This window comes from Prionailurus viverrinus, chromosome B1, assembly GCF_022837055.1.
Source record: "Prionailurus viverrinus isolate Anna chromosome B1, UM_Priviv_1.0, whole genome shotgun sequence".
In the NCBI taxonomy this organism is placed as follows: Eukaryota; Metazoa; Chordata; class Mammalia; order Carnivora; family Felidae; genus Prionailurus; species Prionailurus viverrinus.
The window spans coordinates 140,410,005-140,432,563 of record NC_062564.1 but is presented as its reverse complement, the minus strand read 5'-3'; the positions used below and the strand labels follow the sequence as shown (position 1 = coordinate 140,432,563).

Here is a 22,559-nt window from a genome sequence, read left to right as displayed (position 1 = left end):
TGTTGATTGTTTCCTTTACAGTGCAGAAGCTTTTTATCTTGATGAGGTCCCAAAAGTTCATTTTTGCTTGTAATTCCCTCGCCTTTGGGGATGTGTCAAGTAAGAAATTGCTGCGGCTGAGGTCAGAGAGGTGTTTTTCCTGCTTTCTCCTCTAGGGTTTTGATGGTTTCCTGTCTCACAATCAGGTCCTTTATCCATTTTAAGTTTGTTTTTGTGAATGGTGTAAGAAAGTGGTCTAGTTTCATCCTTCCGCATGTTGGTGTCCAGTTCTCCCAGCACCATTTGTTAAAGAGACTGTCTTTTTTCCATTGGATATTCTTTCCTGCTTTGTCAAAGATTAGTTGGCCATACTTTTGTGGGTCTAGTTCTGGGGTTTCTATTCTATTCCATTGGTCTATGTGTCTGTTTTTGTGCCAATACCATGCTGTCTTGATGATGACAGCTTTGTAGTAGAGGCTAAAGCCTGGGATTGTGATGCCTCCTGCTTTGGTGTTCTTCAAAATTACTTTGGCTATTTGGGGCCTTTTGTGGTTCCATATGAATTTTAGGATTGCTTGTTCTAGCTTCGAGAAGAATGCTGGTGCAAATTTGATTGGGATTGCATTGAATGTGTAGATAGCTTTGGGTAGTATTGACATTTTAACAATATTTATTCTTCCATTCCATGAGCACAGAATGTTTTTCCATTTCTCTGTATCTTCTTCAATTTCTTCTTAAGCTTTCTATAGTTTTCAGCATACAGATCTTGTACATCTTTGGTTAGGTTTATTCCTAGGTATTTTATGATTCTTGGTGCAATTGTGAATGGGATGAGTTTCTTTGTCTTTCTGTTGCTTCATTATTAATGTATGAGAATGCAACTGATTTCTGTACATTGATTTTGTATCCTGCGACTTTGCTGAATTCATGTATCAGTTCTAGCAGACTTTTGGTGGAGTCTATCGGGTTTTCCATGTATAATATTATGTCATCTGCAAAAAGTGAAAGCTTTACTTCACCTTTGCCAATTTTGATGCCTTTAATTTCCTTTTGTTGTCTGATTGCTGATGCTAGAATTTCCAGCACTATGTTAAACAACAGTGGTGAGAGTGGTCATCCCTGTCATGTTCCTGATCTCAGGGGGAGAGCTCCAATGAGCTCAGTTTTTCCCCAATGAGGATTATATTGGTTGTGAGCTTTTCATAAATGGGTTTTATGATGTTTAAATATGTTCCTTCTATCCCAACTTTCTTGAGCATTTTTATTAAGAAAGGATGCTGAATTTTGTCAAATGCTTTTTCTGCATCAATTGACAGGATGCAGCAAAAGCATTTGACAAAATTCAGCATCCTTTCTTAATCTTATCTTTCCTTTTATTAATGTGATGTATCACATTGATTGATTTGCAAATGTTGAACCAGCCCTGCAGCACAGGAATGAATCCCACTTGATCATAGTGAATAATTCTTTTTATAAGCTGTTGAATTCCATTTGCTAGTATCTTATTGAGAATTTTTGCATCCATATTCATCAGGGATATTGGCCTGTAGTTCTCTTTTTTGCTGGGTCTCTGTCTGGGTTGGGAATCAAAGTAATGCTGGCTTATGAGTCTGGAAGTTTTCTTTCCCTTTCTATTTTTTGGAACAGCTTGAGAAGGATAGGTATTATCTCTGCTTTAAATGTCTGGTAGAATTCTCCAGGGAAGCCATCTGGTCCTGGACTCTTATTTGTGGGAGATTTTTGATAAGTGATTCAATTTCTCCCCTGGTTATGGGTGTGTTCAAGTTTTCTATTTCTTCCTGTTTGAGTTTTGGAAGTGTGTGTGTGCTTAGGAATTTGTCCATTTCTTCCAGGTTGTTCAGTTTGTTGGCATATAATTTTTCATAGTATTCCTTGATAATTGCTTGTATTTCTGAGGGATTGCTTGTAGTAGTTCCATTTTCATTCATGATTTTATCTATTTGGGTCATCTCCCTTTTTTTTAAACATTTTGCTGTTTTTTTTAATTTTTTTTAATGTTTATTTATTTTTGAGACAGAGAGAGACAGAACATGAACGGGGGAGGGTCAGAGCGAGAGAGGGAGACACAGAATCTGAAACAGGCTCCAGGCTCTGAGCTGTCAGCACAGAGCCCGACGCGGGGCTTGAACTCACGAACCGCAAGATCATGACCTGAGCTGAAGTCAGATGCTTAACTGACTGAGCCACCCAGGCACCCTGATCTCCCTTTTCTCTTTGAGAAGCCTGGCTAGAAGTTTATCAATTTTGTTTATTTTTTCAAAAAACCAACTCTTGGTTTCATTGATTTGCTCTACAGTTTTTTTTTAGATCCTATATTGTTTATTTCTGCTCTGATCTTTATTATTTCTCTTCTTCTGATGGATTTGGGGTGTCTTTGCTGTTATGCTTCAATTTCCTTTAGGTGTGCTGTTTTTTAGTTCGGATTTTTCTTGTTTCTTGAGATCAGCCCGGATTGCAATGTATTTTCCTCTCAGGACTGCCTTCACTGCATTCCAAAGCGTTTGAATTGTTGTATTTTCATTTTCATTTGTTTCCATATATTTTTTAATTTCTTCTCTAATTGCCTGGTTGACCCATTTATTCTTTAGTAGGGTGTTCTTTAACATCTATGCTTTTGGAGGTTTTCCAGACTTTTTCCTGTGGTTGATTTCAAGTTTCATGGCATTGTGGTCTGAAAGTGTGCATGGTATGATCTCAATTCTTTTATACTTCTTAAGGGCTGTTTTGTGACCCAATATGTGCTCTGTCTTGGAGAATGTTCCATGTGCACCTGATAAAGAAAGTATGTTCTGTTGCTTTGGGATGCAGAGTTCTAAATATATCTGTCAAGTCCATCTGATCCATTGTATCATTCAGGGCCCTTGTTTCTTTATTGATCCTGTGTCTAGATGATCTATCCTTGTTGTAAGTGGGGTATTAAAGTCCCCTGCAATTACCACATTCTTATCAATAAGGTTGCTTATGTTTGTGGGTAATTGTTTTATATATTTGGGGGCTCCCGTATTTGGCACATAGACATTTATAATTGTTATCTCTTCTTGATGGATAGACCCTGTAATTATTATATAATGCCCTTCTTCATCTTTTGTTACAGCCTTTAACGTCTAGTTTGTCTGATATGAGTATGGCTATTCCAGCTTTCTTTTGACTTCCAGTAGCATGATAGATAGTTCTCCATCCTCTCACTTTCAATCTGAAGGTGTCCTCAGGTCTAAAATGAATCTCTTGTAGACAGCAAATAGATGGGTTTTGTTTTTTTATCCATTTTGAAGCCCTATGTCTTTTGGTTGGAGCATTTAGTCCATTTACATTCAGTGTTATTATTGAAAGATATGGGTTTAGAGTCATTGTGATGTCTGTAGGTTTCATGCTTGTAGCGATGTCTCTGGTACTTTGTGGTCCTTGCAACATTTCACTCACAGAGTCCCCCTTAGGATCTCTTGTAGGGCTGGTTTAGTGGTGATGAATTCCTTCAGTTTTTGTTTGTTTGGGAAGACCTTTATCTCTCCTACTCTGAAAGACAGACTTGCTGGATAAAGGATTCTCGGCTGCGTATTCTTTCTGTCCATCACACTGAAGATTTCCTGCCATTCCTTTCTGGCCTGCCAAGTTTCAGTAGAGAGATCTGTCACGAGTCTTATTGGTCTCCCTTTATATGTTAGAGCACGTTTATCCCTAGCTGCTTTCAGAATTTTCTCTTTATCCTTGTATTTTGCCAGTTTCACTATGATATGTCATGCAGAAGATAGATTGAAGTTACTTCTGAAGGGAGTTCTCTGCCTCTTGGCTTTCAATACATGTTTCCTTCCCCAGATCAGGGAAGTTCTCAACTATGATTTGTTCAAGTACACCTTCAGCCCCTTTCTGTCTCTTTTCTTAATCTGGAATTCCTTTGATACGGAAATTGTTCCATTTGATTGCATCACTTAGTTCTCTAATTCTCCCCTCATACTCCTGGATTCTTTTATCTCTCTTTTTCTCAGCATCCTCTTTTTCCATAATTTTATCTTCTAATTCACCTATTCTCTCCTCTGCCTCTTCAATCCGTGCTATGGCTGCCTCCATTTTATTTTGCATCTCATTTACAGCATTTTTTAGCTCCTCATGAGTATTTCTTAGTCCTTTGATCTCTGTAGCAATAGATTCCCTGCTGTCCTCTATGCTTTTTTCAGGCCCAGTGATTAATTTTATGAGTATTACTCTAAATTCTTGTTCCATTATATTGCTTAAATCGTTTTTGATCAATTCGTTAGCTGTCGCTACTTCCTGGAGTTTCTTTTGAGGAGAATTCTTCCATTTCGTCATTTTGGGTAGTCCCTACAGTGGCTCCAAATTGCAGGGCACTTCTCCTGTGCATTAGGGGGTAACTTATGTTGGTGGGCAGGCAGCAGTCATACCCGATGTCTGCCCCCAGCCCACTGGGGCTACAGTCAGACTGGTGTGTACCTTATCTTCCCCTCTCCCAGGGGTAGGACTCACTGTGGAGCAGTGTGGCCTCTGTGTGGGCTACTTGCACACTGCCAGGCTTGTGGTGCTGCTTCCATGGGATCTGGCATATTAGCTGGGGTGGATCCAGGAGGTGCACAGGGACGGGAGTGGCAGGCTTAGCTCCCTTTGCATCAGTGGTCCCCTGCGGGAGGGGCCCTACAGCACCAGGAGGGAGGCACACCCATCAGAGTGTTGCATCCACAGAAAGAAAGCTTTGGGTGTTTGCTCAGTGTAAGCAAGTTCGGTGACTGGTTCCGTTTGGGATTTTGGCTGGGGGAAGGGAGAGGGAAATGGCGCTTGCTAGTGCCTTTGTTTCCCTACTGAGCTGAGCTCTGTCCTCCTGGGCTCAACAACTCTCCCTCCTGGTGTCCTTTCACCCTTCCAGTCTCCAAGCAGAGCTGTTGACTTTTAACATTCCAGATGTTAAGTCCCACTGGCTGTCAGAACGCACTCCGTGTCCCCTCTGCTTTTGCAAGCCAGACGCGGGGCTCTGCCTTGCCAGGTGGGCTGCCCCTCCAATGCCCCGGCTCTTTCCTGCCAGTCCGTGTAGTGCGCACTGCCTCTCCGCCCTTCCTACCCTCTTCCGTGGGCCTCTCATCTACTTTTGGCTCTGGAGAGTACATTCTGCCAGCCTTCTGGAAGTTTTCTGGGTTATTTAGGCAGATGTGGGTGGAATCTAAGTGATCAGCAGGACGAGGTGAGCCCAGCGTCATCCTATGCTGCCATCTTCCCCATTTTGTTTTGTAACGCAATAGTTGGGTATGAGTTGATTCTATTTCTTTATATGTTCCTTAGATGTGGGTTTAACCCTTTGTCTCAATTTGTTGTCATTTACTTACTTACTTACTTACTTACTTACTTACTTAGGGAGTTTAAAATACTTTGCTTAAAAAGACACTGCTATAGTGGAGTGTCCTGGGAAAAATAAGACAAAAAAACCCAAAAAACAAAAAAACAAAAAACCCCAAAAAAACCCACATAGTTTTTGATGGGAGAGGGGAGGGTGTTGATATAGTGAACTCGACTTTTGTTACAAGAAAGTGCACAGCAGTAATATCAGACAAATCTTGATGATTAAGGTGGCTCCTAATTCATGAAGTAGGATTCATTAATTAGACTAATGTGCCTAGTATTGATTATTATAATTCAAAATGATTATAGATGCTTTTGAAAAGGTTAGATTCCAGAAGGATGGTCAGATGAGTATAAATTGTGATTTATAAAGGAAAACCCAATAGTGGGGCTTCAGTCTATTTAGTCTACCAAAGTGAAAACTAAAGGACAGTATAACATTTTCATAATGCCAAACACAGTTCCTTAGTGAATATTTATTGCATTGAGTTGGATTATATAAAAGTTGATGTTAAAGTTACCAGTTCATCAATAGCCTCTGTTAAAAGGAGGACGGGGAAGAATGAGACATAGAGAGCTTAGAATAAAAAAAATACAGATTTGAAAATTTTGAAAACAAATTATTTAATAATTAGAAATGAAGTATACAAGGAAGACTTGGAGGTATCTTTTTCACCCCAAGGCAAGTACTTTCTGCATGAGGTTAATATCTTTTATGGGATAGAAGGATTCCATAGTCAAATGAATTTGGGAAATGCTGAGTTAAAGAAAATGAAACTGATTTCTTTATTGCAAGATTTCTCAGACAATTTAATATGCTAATGTGCATAAGAAAAGCAGATAAAATGTTTTCATATTTTGTGGAATTAAAATTCAGTTTTAAGTAAATGTTTCTATCACTAATGGGTCTTTTCAACTTTCAGGTAAGATCAGGACACATTCCTGGTCAAAAGCACAAACATTTGCCACGGACTGATAAAGTAATGAATTATTTGTTTTGAAAATTGGTCTATTTTGAATAATAGAGAACATTGTAAACTAATCATTAATTAAATAAATTTGAACTAGATATTTTAATGGTAAGTAGTCACGTAGAACTTGTTGCAACATAATAGAGAGCCCTATCACTTCAGTCCAATAATTGTTTAGTTCAATAAAGTTAGACTACATCTTGAAAAATCTTTATATTGGTACTAACTGAATTAAGTGGACACCTGGAACATTAACACATTTTGGGAAGCCTTAAGAGAACCAAGTGACAAAAGACTAGCAGCCCCTTGCCATAAAGCTAAAACATATGTTCTGATTTATGCTGGCCAAGTATCTGCTAATGGCTGGATCCAAATTTTTGTGTGTGTGTGTATGGTTATACTCAGCTGTAGCAATTTAATATAGATCTGGGCAATACCTGGTTGATCTTTTATTTATGTAGTAGGGCATTTTTCTTAAATACACACACACACACACACACACATATATATTTATACATACGTATGTGCACACGCCTTTTAACAGCATTCTTTCTACAAAAATTATCCCCATGCTTTCTTATGGACTACATAGTACTTCAAGGATAAAGGTGTTTAGGTGGATAAGTGAAGATGTTGCTAGCTGTTGTTTATTGGATTGATTGTTTCAAAAAAATTACATTCCAAAGATACCATATTCCTATTCAAATGAATTCCCAATTACAGTATATGCAGAAAAACTTGTGAAATTCTGGTATTGGATTTGTTCTCATTATTTGTAGCTCAACTTAACCTACAAAGAGTGCAATATCAGATACATTTGTCCATGAGGTATTTTTCAAAATTATGCTATATTAATTCAGTTCATAATTCTTCTAAATAAATAAATGCTCTTGTTAAAGATCGACTGACGGCCACAAATGTGTTCATTATCTCTGGAAAAGTATCAAAATGCCCAAGAGACATATTTAGACTCTTGGTCCTTTTAAGCCATGTAAGCAGAAATGGCATGTTCTAAGATAATGACATTGTCATGTATGGCAGCTGGAAAAGCACAGTCATAGATACTTCTAACAAGAGGCAACACTTTGTTGAAAAAGCTTAATATCAGTAAAGGCAGCCAGCAGATCTTCTGAGGATTTTAGGCTTGAGTTGTAAAGACAAATAGTCCAGACACAGATGTCAGTACTTCAGTGAAATGAGGATGCTCTGGTGAAGTTCATGGCTGATTGTTTCTGGAAAATATCTATATGCCACAAAAACAAAATAATGTGCTAAAATTGTAAATTCCCACCAGTTAAATACCTCAAAACTCATAGCAATAACATTATATTTTAATACCTATTTATGTGTATATCTGTCTATCTGTCTATTTTAGGGACTATTGGATTTTTATTTATTAAATAATTTTTAATGCTTAATTTTTAATTTTGAGAGAGAGAGAGAGAGAGAGAGGCAGGGGCAGAGAGAGAGGGAGACACAGAATCCAAAGCAGGCTCTAGGCTCTGAGCTATTAGCACAGAGCCTGATGTAGGGCTCAAATTCACAAACCAGGATATCATGACCTGGGCCAAAGTTGGATGCTTAAGCCACTGAGCCACCCACGTGCTTGAGGCCTGTTGAATTTTTAATGAACACAATTTAAACTTACTACAGATATTGTGCTCAGTTTAAGGCATTTTTAAAGAACTCAGTTGAAAGAGCAAATTCATCTATTTTACTGGCTCTTCAAAGTACCCAGGAATCATTTTATGAATATGAATTCTTTTTTTCTTTAGAGAATTGTGATTGCTGACTGCAGCTTCTCAGTGCAGATAAAAATTTAAAACTGGAAGGAAACTTGGAGACCTAGCCTTTCTTTTCTTATTTTACAGGTTGAGGAAACCAGGCATGACCCCAAAACCTAACAGTGACTTGTTTAAAAACTACATGCTATTTACTGGCAGAGCTGCAGCTAAAATGTAGGTGTTCCTACTTCCAAACCTGAAAATAGAAAATATATTTGAATGATTATATATTTATTGTTACCAGTTATTATACAACAATAATTCTGTTACCATGTATTCTGCCCCCCCCCCCCCCACTTATTCTGTTCAACTAAGAAATTTCCAGTATAATCCTGGTTTATATTTAGGATCTAGGTCATGGCTAATATTCAATATCAAGCATTTAATTTAGAGATCCCATTCCAAGAAGTGAAAAGACAGAATATTTATGTTTGAAAATGATTTGAAGATCTGGGAACACACATGTTCTGAGTGATTGTATGAGAGAGGATTACTGTTTAAAGCTGGACAGTAATAAAAGATGTGGAAGAATCAGAGAATCTTGTAAAATGGCTCTATAACGGCCCAGGTGGCAACTATCTGGGAATACAGAATTTAAGGAAAGATTTTATGATGCTTGAAATTCTTTTACCAGAATGTGTACTAGATCAATAAATAAGTACATATTAAACTCAGTAATACCAGCACTGGCTCTAGCTGCCTTTTCTCTGACCATGAACAGATAGCAGAGAATGAGAGGAATTTCAGAGTAAAATCCCATGGACTGCCACTTTTTTTTTAGGTGATATTTCTGTCATGTGTCTAATAATAATATTACCTATAAAATGTTATTTTGGGAACGATTAAAATACCATTCAAGATTATAATACCCTTAAGAGATCTCTTATTAAATCATCCAAGAAATGAGAACGTTTAAGCACATAAAGTTAATAAAATATCTTGGTTGCAGGCTATAGTGACATATGCATTTTAGCAATTGTTCAAGATAGTCAAACAGTAAGGAATAAAGCTGTATAAAATAATGAAGGAGGGGCGCCTGGGTGGCTCAGTTGGTTAAGCGTCCGACTTCAGTTTAGGCCATGATCTCGCAGTTCCATCAGTTCGAGCCCCATGTGGGGCTCTGTGCTGACATCTCAGAGCCTGGAGCCTGCTTCTGATTCTGTGTATCCCTGTCTCTCTGCCCCTCCCCCACTCGTGCTCTGTCTCTCTCTCAAAAGTAAATTAAACATTAAAAATTGAAGAAAAAAGGAAAAGAATATTATGAAGGAAAACAGTCTTAACCCTGGGCAGAAGTTTGAAGAGATAGCAAATAGTATATATTTTTTAATAGTCTAATAACATTAACTCGTGTTTTCTTTGAAGGACTTCTAAGTTGAGCATTGTGTACACTCTTTTACCTGACTTACTTTTATTTTCACAATAATCTTTATGAGGTATTTTTGTCTCCCTTTCTTAGATGAGGAAAACATTGCCCAGATAATTTCAAAAATACACTAAATCTAATCCCAGTAAGTGCCAAAGCTGAAATTTGAACCAGGTTTCTCTCTGAACACTAGCTCTCAGTGAATGATAATATCACTTTGACTTTTGTCTTTTAAGTATATTTAGTAGTGTGTATGTAAAATCCAAAGCAGGAGCTTCAAAGACATCTATGTTCTAATCCCTGGAACCTGTAAACATGTTACCTATATGGCAAAGGGGAAATGAAGGTGTAGATACAAGTAAGATTGCTAATCACTGACATTAAAGTAGGGAGATTATCCTGGATTATCCCTGAGTTTCCAGTGTAATCACAGGGGTCTTGGAAAATGGAAGAGAGGCAGAACACGAAGTCCTGATGATGCTGTGGTGAAGGATTCAACCCACCCTTTCGAGCTTTGAAGATTGAAGGAAACCAGAAGCCTAGGAATACGAATGACCTAGAATGAGTAAAAGGCAAGGAAATGGATTCTCTCTTAGGCCCTAGTTTACAGAACTGTAAGATGATACATTTATGTTAGTTTACATCACATGTTTCTGGTAATTTGTCAGAGCAGCAATAGCAAACTAATATAGCAAGTGCAATTTTAGTATTCTCTTTCTTTCTAACTATGTTTTAGGTGAGTTGCATTGATGATTTCTTATTCTTCATTCTCACCATTGGATTATGGGTAAAATATTAAAATCTTTTCATCATTCTTAATTTTGTCTTCATCATATATGAAGTTTCTCTGTAAACTTTTATGATGTGTCTTTAAGCGAGATGAAAGCGTAGGTTATAACTAGATGAAATATGAGGTCAGTTTTTAAAAATACAAAAAGAGTCATTTGTAGTAGTCTGATCTAAAGAATATACATCAAATGTTGACCATATTTAAAAAGTAGCATTCTTAAAACTTTCCCCCTTATTTGTTCCTTTTATCCCAAACATATACTTTTGTGATCAAAGACCCCTGTTATTGTTGTTGTTAATTACTTAAGTAAATTTTGAATCTCCTGTAAAAACATTTTCTTTTATACTTAAATAATTAGGACAATTGAATGTTCAAAGTGCTGTTCTGTTCAGTACCATTTATATGTTTTTTTGGCAGTAGTATTGAAAACAGTTTTTTTTTAATTTTCTAGCATTTATTTATTTTTCAACATATTTTTGAGATCTCTCTCAAGAGAGAGACAGAGTGTGAGCAGGGGAGGGGCAGAGAGAGAGGGAGACACAGAATCTGAAGTAGGCTCTAGGCTCTGAGCTGTCAGCATAGAGCCCGACATGGGGCTTGAACTCACGAACCACAAGGTCATGACCTGAGCCGAAGTCAGATGCCTAACTGATTGAGCCACCCAGGTGCCCCTAAAGCATTAGTTTTTATAAGTCTCAAAAGTTTTCTTTAAAGGAACAAATTCTTTATTCAAATATGGAAGAGGTATTAAAATAGTATAGTGATTTTTTTATTGAAGTGTTGTTGACACACATGTTGCATTAGTTTCTAACGTACAACATTGTAATTTGACAAGTCTGTGTTATCCTATGGTCACAAGTATAATTATCATCTGCCACTCTACAATGTTATTACAATATCATTGACAATATTCCCTATGCTATGTCTTTTATTCCTGTGACTTACTCATTCTGTAACTAGAAACCTGTATCTCCCCTTCATCCACTTTGCCCATCAACCCATTCTCTTCCCTCTGGCAACCATCAGTTTATACTCCGTGTTTAGGAGTCTGTTTCTGCTTTTTGTATGTATGTTTATTCATTTATTTCATTTTTTAGATTCTGCATATACATGAAATCATATGGTATTTGTCTTCCTATGTCTGATGTGTTTCTCCTGGCATAGTACCCACTAGCTCCATCCACATTGTCACAAGTGGTAAGATCTTATCTTTTTTTTGTGGCTGAGTAATATCCCATCACACACACACACACACACACACCACACCACACCATCTTTATCCATTCATCCATTGATGGACACGTGGGCTGCTTCCATATCTTGGCTATTGTAAATAATGCTGTGGTATCGAACTTCATGTCAGCCATATCTTGGCTATTGTAAAAAATGCTGTGGTATCGAACTTCATGTCAGCCATATCTTGGCTATTGTAAATAATGCTGTGGTATCGAACTTCATGAACTTCATGTCTGCTCTTCAAGAGCAGAGCCTGCTTGGGAGTCTCTCTTTCCCTCTGTTTCCCCCACTCTTCAAAATAAATAATAAACATTTAATAATAAATAAATAATGAAAATTGATTTCTACTAAGATCATCTGAATCATATTCACTAACGATAGCTAATAAGATGCATTGTTGTGTTAATAAATGCGTTTTATAAATGTAACTTAATACTTTTATCTGAATGAGTATAAATGAATATTGATGGCCAGAATTGTTTAAACTACAGTGCTATAATCTGAAACTTTTCCTTGTAAGATTTTCTGCCTTGTCAGAAAGTTTATATAACAAATTTTATTTTTAGCTTTCCATTTTAAATACAATTTTATTATAGAAAATTTAATAAAAAGAAAAGTTATGAATTTCAGCATATGCTAATCTACTCACTGATAAGTGTTTGGCTCTTTTAGTGCATATATTTTTGTATAGCTAACATAAAGGAACAGGAATATTTGCCTTGTTTATCCTATGAAAAATGTATTTCAGAGTAGAAATGGTTTCAGTTTATTGGAGAATAGGCTTTATACAAAAATCTCACTTAAGAAATATAGAAAGAATGACAACATTAGCAAGTCACATTTGCAATCACTTTGGAGAATTTAATTAGTCAGTAGTTTCACTGAAAGCTGAAACCATTAAGGGAAAGAGTGACAAGTAGATTTATAATGGAACCACCAGGCTATAATAACCAGGCATAGTATCACTAAAGGGAGGTAATTACGCATTATGTGCCCCTCATATGATGCTGTAAGGATTTCTCAGAACTACCTATGAAGTAATCTTGCTAAAGATGTCAAACCTGACTCTAACAGAGCCTTTAACTCTATAGCTTTTATAATATGTAGGGGATAAAGGCACAAACTGAATTAAAAAAGACAGCAGAAAAATTCAGAATATGAAGTATCCTTAGGACAACCAATCCAATTTGTCCAAGTCAGTATCATGGATGGGTGGGTGAGAATGGAGTGGATGGTTCTTGATTAAAATAGAATTTGAAAATCAAATGGGTGGATTTTGTTGGCATCTTCATTTTAATAAGCCGATTATTAAAAGATATTATTGAAGATAATTGGGAGAAATTTGATTATAGGCTTGATATTAATTGATACAATAGAATTTCTATTGATACAATAGAATTTTGATAATTTTGTTAGGTGTAGTCATTGTAATTATGTAAGAAAATGTCTTTTTCTATGATACCTATGGAAATATAAAGGGGAACATTGACATTATTTGAATAACTTGCTTTAAAATAATATCAAAAAAAGAGGGAGATAAAAAAATACAAAAAGATACATGAAGCAAATATGCCAAAATATTGATAATTTTTAACCTTTAGCCTAATATATTTTAGCATTAATAATATTCACTTCTATATAATATACTAAAGGCCTTTTTAATTTATTTTCTTTTTAAAATTTCATTTCTTACAATGTTTGGTACATGTGATAATACCTTAGACATTAATGAGCTAAATTTAGTGTTTCATGGTAAAGTATCATTATTGGAACATAGCCACTGAGTTCTAACCTAGGCAGATTAGTTACTATATATATATAGTAACTAATCTGCCTAGTATATATATATACTGTATATATATATACAGTGTGTGTGTGTGTATATATATACACACACTGTATATATATATACAGTATATATATATATAATATATATACACACACACTATATATATATATATACAGTGTGTATATATATACAGGCACACACATTTGTGTACTTATAAATGTATGTGTGTTTACTAAAAATGAATTCATAACATACTACTAAATAACTTGTGCTTCCTTGGTGTAAATAATATTTAGGTACTTTGTGTACACAAGCTATTAGTGAGAATGGGAACAATGTATGTGGTTTCCTCTCCAGAAAGTCCTCTCCCTACCTTTGGCTTCTAGATGAAGCCTTTAATGCCAGTGGCTTCAACCCCCAGGGATGTCTTCCTTAGGGCAAAATTCTAGCTGTGTTGTCTAGATCATACTTCTGAGATGCAAATTCTATAGAAGCAGATTTTCTTCTTCAACCAGAAGGATCCAGAGAACCCCTGTCCAGTTTTGACTACTGAAGGAGGAAGCTCTAGCTCTAATATCTGGCTTTGTATCCCACCTTCTAAGACCTGTACGCATTCTTTGCCAAAACTCCAGGTTGTAGTGCCAGTATTCTCTTAGAGAAAAAGCATTAGTTTTTTTTTTCTTTTTTAAAATTTAGATTCAAGTTAGTTAGCATATAGTGTAGTAGTTTCAAGAGTAGAATTCAGTGATTCATCATTTACATATAACACCCAGTGCTCTTTCCAACAAGTGCCCTCCTTAATGCCCATCACCCACTTAGCTCATCCCCCACCCACCTTTCCTCCAGCAACCCTCAGTTTGTTCTCTGTATTTAACAGTCTCCTTTGGTTGGCCTCCCTCTCTGTTTTTATCTTACTTTTCCTTCCCTTCCCCTATGTTCATCTGTTTCTTAAATTCCACATATGAGTGAAATCATATGATATTTGTCTTTGACGGACTTATTTCACTTAGCATAATACACTCTAGTTCCATCCACATTGTTACAAATGGCAAGATTTCATTCCTCTTGATTGCCAAGTAATATTCCAGTGTGTGTGTGTGTGTGTGTGTGTGTGTGTGTGTGTGTGTGTGTACATACATATACCACATCTTCTTTACCCATTCATCAGTTGATGGACATTTGGGCTCTTTCCATAATTTGACTCTTGTTGATAGTGCTGCTATAAACACTGTGGTGCCTGTGTCCCTTGAATCAGCATTTTTGTATCCTTTGGGTAAATAGCTAGTAGTACAATTGCTGGGTTGTAGGCCAGTTCTATTTTTAATTTTTTGAGAAATCTCCACACTGTTTTCCAGGCTGGCTGCCCCAGTTTGGACTCCCACCAACAGTGTAAGAGGGTTCCCCTTTCTCTGCATCCTTGCCAACATCTGTTGTTTTCTGAGTTGTTGATTTTAGCCATTCTGACAGGTGTGAGGTGGTATCTCATTGTGGTTTTGATTTGTATTTCCCTGATGGTGAGTGATGAGTGATGTTGAGCATCTTTTCATGTGCCTGTTGGCCATCTGGATGTCTTCTTTGGAAAAGTGTCTATTCATGTCTTCTGCCCATTTCTTCACTGGATTATTTGTTTTCTGGGTGTTGAGTTTGAATAGTTCCTTATAGATTTTGGATACTAACCCTTTATCCGTTCTGTCATTTGCAAATATTTTCTCCCATTCCGTTGGTTGCCTTTTAGTTTTGTCGATTATTTTCTTTGCTGTGCAGAAACTTTTTATCTTGATGAGGTCCCATTAGTTCATTTCCCTTGCCTCCAGAGATTTGTCTAGGAAGAAGTTGCTCTGGCCGAGGTCAAAGAGGTTGCTGCCTGTGCTCTCCTCTAGGATTTTGATGGTTTCCTCTCTCACATTTAGGTCTCATATCCGTTTTGAATTTATTTTTGTGTATGGTGTAAGAAAGTGGTCCAGTTTCATTCTTTTGCGTGTCGCCATCCAGCTTTCCCAACACCGATTGTTGAAGAGACTGTCTTTTTTCCATTGGATATTCTTTCCTGCTTTGTCAAAGATTAGTTAACCATAGCGCTGTGGGCCCATTTCTGGTTTTTTTACTCTGTTACCCTGACCTATGTATCTGTTCTTGTGCCAGTACCATACTGTCTTGAGGACTACGGCTTTGTAATATAGCTTTGAGTCTGGAATTGTGATGCCTCCAGCTTTGTTTTGCTTTTTCAAGGCTGCTTTGGCTCTTCAGGGTCTTTTGTGATACCGTACAAATTTTAGGTTTGTTTGTTCTAGTCCTGCGAAAAACGCCGGTGGTATTTTGATAAGGATTGCAATAAATGTGTAGATTGCTTTGGGTAGTATAGACATTTTAACAAACGTTTGTTCTTCCAATCCATGAACGTGGAATTTTTTCCTATTTCTTTGTGTCCTCCTCAATTTCTTTCATAAGTGTTCTATACTTTTCAGAGTACAGATCTGTTATCTCTTTGCTTAGATTTATACCTAGATATCTTATTGATTTTGGTATAATTGTAAATATACCAAATTGATTCCAAGAAATGGATTCCTTGATTTCTTTTTCTGCTGCTTTATTTTTGGTGTATAGAAATGCAACAGGGCGCCTGGGTGGCTCAGTTGGTTAAACACCTGTCTGTTGATCTCTGCTCAGGTCATGATCTCACCATTTGTGGGATTGAGCCCCACGTCAGGTTGTGTGCTGACAATGTGAAGCCTGCTTAGTATTCTCTCTCTCTCTTTCTCTCTCTCTCTCTGCCCCCAGCCTCTTGCACTCTCTCTCTCAAAATAAATAAATAAACTCTTAAAAAAAATTCAACTGATTTTTGTATGTTGATTTTATACCCTGCAACTTAGTGCTAAATTTGTGTATTAGTTAAAGCAATTTTTTGGTGGAGTCTTTCATTTACTTTTTACTTTCCATAATGAATATATATTATTTATAAAATGGTTACTTTTAGAATAATGAGTATTGACTTATCTCATTTGATACTCTATTCAACTTTAAAACTAGCATATTTTGTTTTATTTTACTTGCCTTATTTGTCAAAGTCTGGTAAGGAAATCTACAAAAGTCACTTTTTACTAACAAAAATTTCCTTACTGCTTTGAGAAAATTAACAAAAGGAAAAATTGATATGAATCATATGATTACTTAAATAGAAAATAAAGACATTTTCCTATAAATGAAAAGAAATTGACTATAATTTGCTTTTTTTTACCCACATTAAAAATTTCACAATGATAGTAAGCTACATACACATATATATATGTATATGTATATATTTCAGGAAGAAAATTGGGGTTTCAGCCAAAGAAAATAGTTGTTTCTTCTCCTTCCTCTTGCTACCTTCATCTTAAAACATAAATTAACACTGAATTTTACCAGTGTGGAGGAACACCACATCCATAAATTCTAGCCTACCTTTATATGCCTTAACAACATATAATAAAAGTTACTGTATAAAACTGTGATCTTTTTCTTTTAAAAGTATGAGGTGAAGCAGATACTCATCTCTCTTCAGATTATACCAGAGAAAATTGGTGGACTTGGAATCAGATATAGTGGAAATAAGACTCTTAGTTGCCTTAGATGATCATTTTGATGTTTCTAATCCTACCATACACATTAATATATTCATTTATTTCACAAATATTGACTGTTTATATTGTAGTCACTAGAACATAGGGGTGGGATTAGAACAATGGGAAAGAGAAAGAGAGACAGGCTAAGTGATAATCGTCCTGAAAATTTCATTTCAGTGAAATGAAAGACAATAACAAATACGTGAATAACTGCTTTGGATTCGGTGTCTCCTTCTCTCTCTCAAAAATAAACAAACATTAAAAAATTTTAAAAATCAAGAGATTCAAAGACTATCCTCTTAACCACCTCTTTTATTAGGCTCTCACAGGGCTCTCACACTCTGGGGTACTATCCTCCTGCCTTAATCACTCCAGCAGGTACCAGGCAACTACAGACAGCACTTTATTCCAGAGCCCAGTGAAACTATTCAGACTAGCAACCAGTGTTATACTACACCAAACTGTATTGCTTTCTGGCTCCTTACACATACTTCCAAGTCCCTCTGCTTCCCCCTACATAAACCTTTCCACCTTTCATTTCCTACCGGTTATAATGATTTACCTGGATATTCCAAGGGATGTTTATCATGAGGCACTATATGCTTATGTAATTTTCACAAACATCCCAATCATTAATTCTCCTTGACAATGGATTGTCAAAGATATTAACCAGTGAAATTTGGTGAGAATGAGAGAAAAGTAAAAGTTCCTCAAGGTAATTATGCAAATATATGGGCTATGTTATGTTGTGTTTATTTGAATACACTAAAACATTTCTTCAAATAGAGAAAGAAAATGGCTTTATTAACCTTATGTACTATTTATGAATGTTAACTGTTATATTTGTATGCATATTATATGTGTTGTTTTGCATAATACATTTTCCAGATGAGTTCTTTTTTAAAAACTAAGCAAAGCTCATTATTGTTCGACTGTATTTATCAAATAATATTCAGAATTCTAAGTCCCTTTACTACTGCTATTTTTATGAACATATAAATATATAGAAAACCTGGTGTCCAGCCTATATTAATTCTATTTTTAAACCGCAAAATTATCCTTAGAATTCTTTTTTAAAGTCTTGCTCATTAAAATCATTACATTAAATGTGTGGTCCTTCCTGAAAAGCATATTGCAATTATTTTTATTAAAGTTGAATAATTTTGATCCACAGCTTAATAACATCCATAGTAGACAAAATTAAGCATATTACACAAAGCATTTCATGTCTGAATATTTTACTGTGGAAAAACATTGTAAATATCCAAATTAACTTTTTGCTAGGAGACTGACAAACTACTCAGGCACTATAAAAACTAATAATTCGTCTTTCCTAAAATGGAGACATAAGCACAATTAATTAACCAGGAAAAACATCCTGTTTATAAAAATACCATAGAAAATTAAATTTAAATGATAAAAAGTTACAAATGAAATTATGTCATTACAAAGGCAGTAATTTTATACATGTATATGTTTGTTTTTTTTTTAATTTTTTTTTTTCAACGTTTATTTTTTGGGACAGAGAGAGACAGAGCATGAATGGGGGAGGGGCAGAGAGAGAGGGAGACACAGAATCAGAAGCAGGTTCCAGGCTCTGAGCCATCAGCCCAGAGCCTGACGCAGGGCTCGAACTCCCAGACCGCGAGATCGTGACCTGGCTGAAGTCGGACGCTTAACCGACTGCGCCACCCAGGCGCCCCCATACATGTATATGTTATGTTATTTAAAAAGTTCAACTCTTAAGTTAATTAACATGTCCACAGGGGTGGTTCAATATTCAAAAATCAAACAACATGATATACAACATTAATAAAAGAAAGGATAACAACTATGTGATTCTCTCAGTAGATACAGAAAAAGCATTTGACAAAATACAGCATCCATTCCTGATAAAAACCCTCAAAAAGTAGGTATAGATGGAATATACCTCAGCATCAGAAAATCCATATATGAACAATCCACAGCTAATATTATCCTCAAAGGTTAAACCTGAGTGTTTCCCTCAGATATCTTTCCTAAGATATCTAGGTATATTTACATACAAATGTAAGGTATATGTAGGTATAAATCCAGGTATATCTAGGTATAAATCTAAGCAAAGAGATAACAGATCTGTACTCTGAAAAGTATAGAACACTTATGAAAGAAATTGAAGAGGACACAAAGAAATGGGAAAAAATTCCACGTTCATGGATTGGAAGAACAAACGTTTGTTAAAATGTCCATACTACCCAAAGCAATCTACACGTTTATTGCAATCCTTATCAAAATACCACCGGCGTTTTTCGCAGGACTAGAACAAACAAACCTAAAATTTGTACGGTATCACAAAAGACCCTGAAGAGCCAAAGCAGCCTTGAAAAAGCAAAACAAAGCTGGAGGCATCACAATTCCAGACTCAAAGCTATATTACAAAGCCGTAGTCCTCAAGACAGTATGGTACTGGCACAAGAACAGATACATAGGTCAGGGTAACAGAGTAAAAAAACCAGAAATGGGCCCACAGCGCTATGGTTAACTAATCTTTGACAAAGCAGGAAAGAATATCCAATGGAAAAAAGACAGTCTCTTCAACAATCGGTGTTGGGAAAGCTGGATGGCGACACGCAAAAGAATGAAACTGGACCACTTTCTTACACCATACACAAAAATAAATTCAAAACGGATATGAGACCTAAATGTGAGAGAGGAAACCATCAAAATCCTAGAGGAGAGCACAGGCAGCAACCTCTTTGACCTCGGCCAGAGCAACTTCTTCCTAGACAAATCTCTGGAGGCAAGGGAAATGAACTAATGGGACCTCATCAAGATAAAAAGTTTCTGCACAGCAAAGAAAATAATCGACAAAACTAAAAGGCAACCAACGGAATGGGAGAAAATATTTGCAAATGACAGAACGGATAAAGGGTTAGTATCCAAAATCTATAAGGAACTATTCAAACTCAACACCCAGAAAACAAATAATCCAGTGAAGAAATGGGCAGAAGACATGAATAGACACTTTTCCAAAGAAGACATCCAGATGGCCAACAGGCACATGAAAAGATGCTCAACATCACTCATCACTCACCATCAGGGAAATACAAATCAAAACCACAATGAGATACCACCTCACACCTGTCAGAATGGCTAAAATCAACAACTCAGAAAACAACAGATGTTGGCAAGGATGCAGAGAAAGGGGAACCCTCTTACACTGTTGGTGGGAGTCCAAACTGGGGCAGCCAGCCTGGAAAACAGTGTGGAGATTTCTCAAAAAATTAAAAATAGAACTGGCCTACAACCCAGCAATTGTACTACTAGCTATTTACCCAAAGGATACAAAAATGCTGATTCAAGGGACACAGGCACCACAGTGTTTATAGCAGCACTATCAACAAGAGTCAAATTATGGAAAGAGCCCAAATGTCCATCAACTGATGAATGGGTAAAGAAGATGTGGTATATGTATGTACACACACACACACACACACACACACACACACACTGGAATATTACTTGGCAATCAAGAGGAATGAAATCTTGCCATTTGTAACAATGTGGATGGAACTAGAGTGTATTATGCTAAGTGAAATAAGTCCGTCAAAGACAAATATCATATGATTTCACTCATATGTGGAATTTAAGAAACAGATGAACATAGGGGAAGGGAAGGAAAAGTAAGATAAAAACAGAGAGGGAGGCCAACCAAAGGAGACTGTTAAATACAGAGAACAAACTGAGGGTTGCTGGAGGAAAGGTGGGTGGGGGATGAGCTAAGTGGGTGATGGGCATTAAGGAGGGCACTTGTTGGAAAGAGCACTGGGTGTTATATGTAAATGATGAATCTCTGAATTCTATTCCTGAAGGCAATATTATTCTGCATGTTAATTAACTACAATTTAAATAACAATTTTGAAAGAAACAAAAAAAACATGTCCATTACTTCACATATATGTCTTTTTTTTTTTTGAAGAACGGTTAAGTTCTATTCTCTTAGCAAATTTCCATTAAATAATACAATATTATCCACTATGTCACCATTTTATAAATGTATCTTATAACAAAAGGTTTTTACCCTTTTACCATATTCTCTCTATTTTTCCCACATGCCTGGCCCTGGCAGCCACCAATACCAGTTCTACTCTCTGTTTCTACAAGTTTGACTGTTTGTCCCTTTCTTTTCTTTTCTCTTTTTGTTCCACATGTAAGTAATTCCATATGGTATATGTTTTGTCTTTCTGGCTTATTTCTCTTAGTGTAATGGTTTCTAGGTTCATTCATGTTGTTGCAAATGTCAGGATTTCCTTCCTTTTGTAAGACTGAATAATATTCCATTGTATGTATAAGTCACATTTTCTTTGTCCATTCATCTGTTGAAGGACACTTGAGTTGTTTCCATACCTTGGGTATTGTGAATAATGTGTCAGTGAACATAGTATGGATAACTCTTCAAGAAAGTGATTTCATGTAAGATAATTTTTAATGGCACTATCATAATATAGACATACCATGTTTCATTTAGATTGTTATTGCACTTTGTATTATATTAGGGATACTATTTTCTTCCTATAATATATATAATAATGATAATATACTTCAGACTTGAATTTGCTTTCTAGACCACTCCGAGATTATTTTTATCATGTAATGATTAACCCTTGAATCTAATATTTCAGACATTCACATTTCTACGTTACTGCACATGTCACTAACATTTATCTCATGTACTTTTTTTATCCCTTTAATTTTTATCTTTTTGTATTTTGATTTAGGTATGTCTCTTATTAATAGTATATGTATGTGGGTTTTTTTCTTTTTACATATCCATCTATTTGGAAATCTCTGATAGTTAAGGGAATTTAGCCCATTTACAGTATTTTTTGTTTAATTTGTATTAATTTTAGTGGGTGGGTTCATGAGAGAGTTTAGGTACATGAGCTGCTTTGGCCATTTTAATTCTATCTCTTTCTGTAAAATTAAAATGTAATTGACATTATTTTCATGTGTACAATATACAATAATATACAATATATTGTACATCGTATACAATATACAATATATGTTATAGTGTATATTATCCAATACCCAATATATGTTATACTGTGTATTATACAGTATAATAATTCAATATTTTCATATATTGCAAAATGATAACCACATTAAGTCTAATTAGCACCCACCACCGTATGTAGTTTCAGAATTTTCCTTATGATGAGAACCTTTAAGAATTACTCTCTTAGCAACTTTCAAATATGCATTACAGTACTATTAACTGTATATGGCATGCTGTAACTTACATTACCATTGCTTATTTATTTTATAACTGAAAGTTTATCTTTTTATCCCTTTCATCCATTTTACCCACTCAACTCTAACTGCTGTAACCACCGCAATCTGTTCTCTGTATCTATGAGCTATTGGTGTTGGTGGTGGTGGTGTTTTAGAGTCTACATATAAGTGAGATCACATGGTATTTATCTTTCTCTTTTTATAATGCCCTCTACGTCCTTCCATGTTATCACAAATGGCAATATTTCATTCTTTTTTAAGTCTGAATAATAATTTTCATATATATTATATATTTATTATATATATACATATATATTATACATGATATGTACATATATATTATATATGATGGACACATGGACCCTTAGGTTGTTCTCTCTATCCTTTCTTGATAGCTCTTTTTTTTGAAGGTA

At 35.8% G+C, this 22,559-nt stretch overlaps 1 protein-coding gene across 5 annotated transcripts in view; it reads left to right on the top strand.

The window, feature by feature from the left end:
- The window catches only part of CFAP299 (cilia and flagella associated protein 299), a 631,144-nt gene that overhangs the window by 110,777 nt on the left and 497,808 nt on the right, over positions 1 to 22,559 (top strand). For 4 of the 5 annotated variants that reach the window (XM_047857288.1, XM_047857287.1, XM_047857289.1 and 1 more), the window contains exon 3: positions 8,183 to 8,269. The exons of the other annotated variant lie outside the window; for it this stretch is intronic. In XM_047857288.1, the coding sequence (XP_047713244.1) occupies positions 8,183 to 8,269 (87 nt within the window). The remainder of the gene's footprint in view (positions 1 to 8,182; positions 8,270 to 22,559) is intronic. 5 annotated transcript variants of the gene reach the window in all.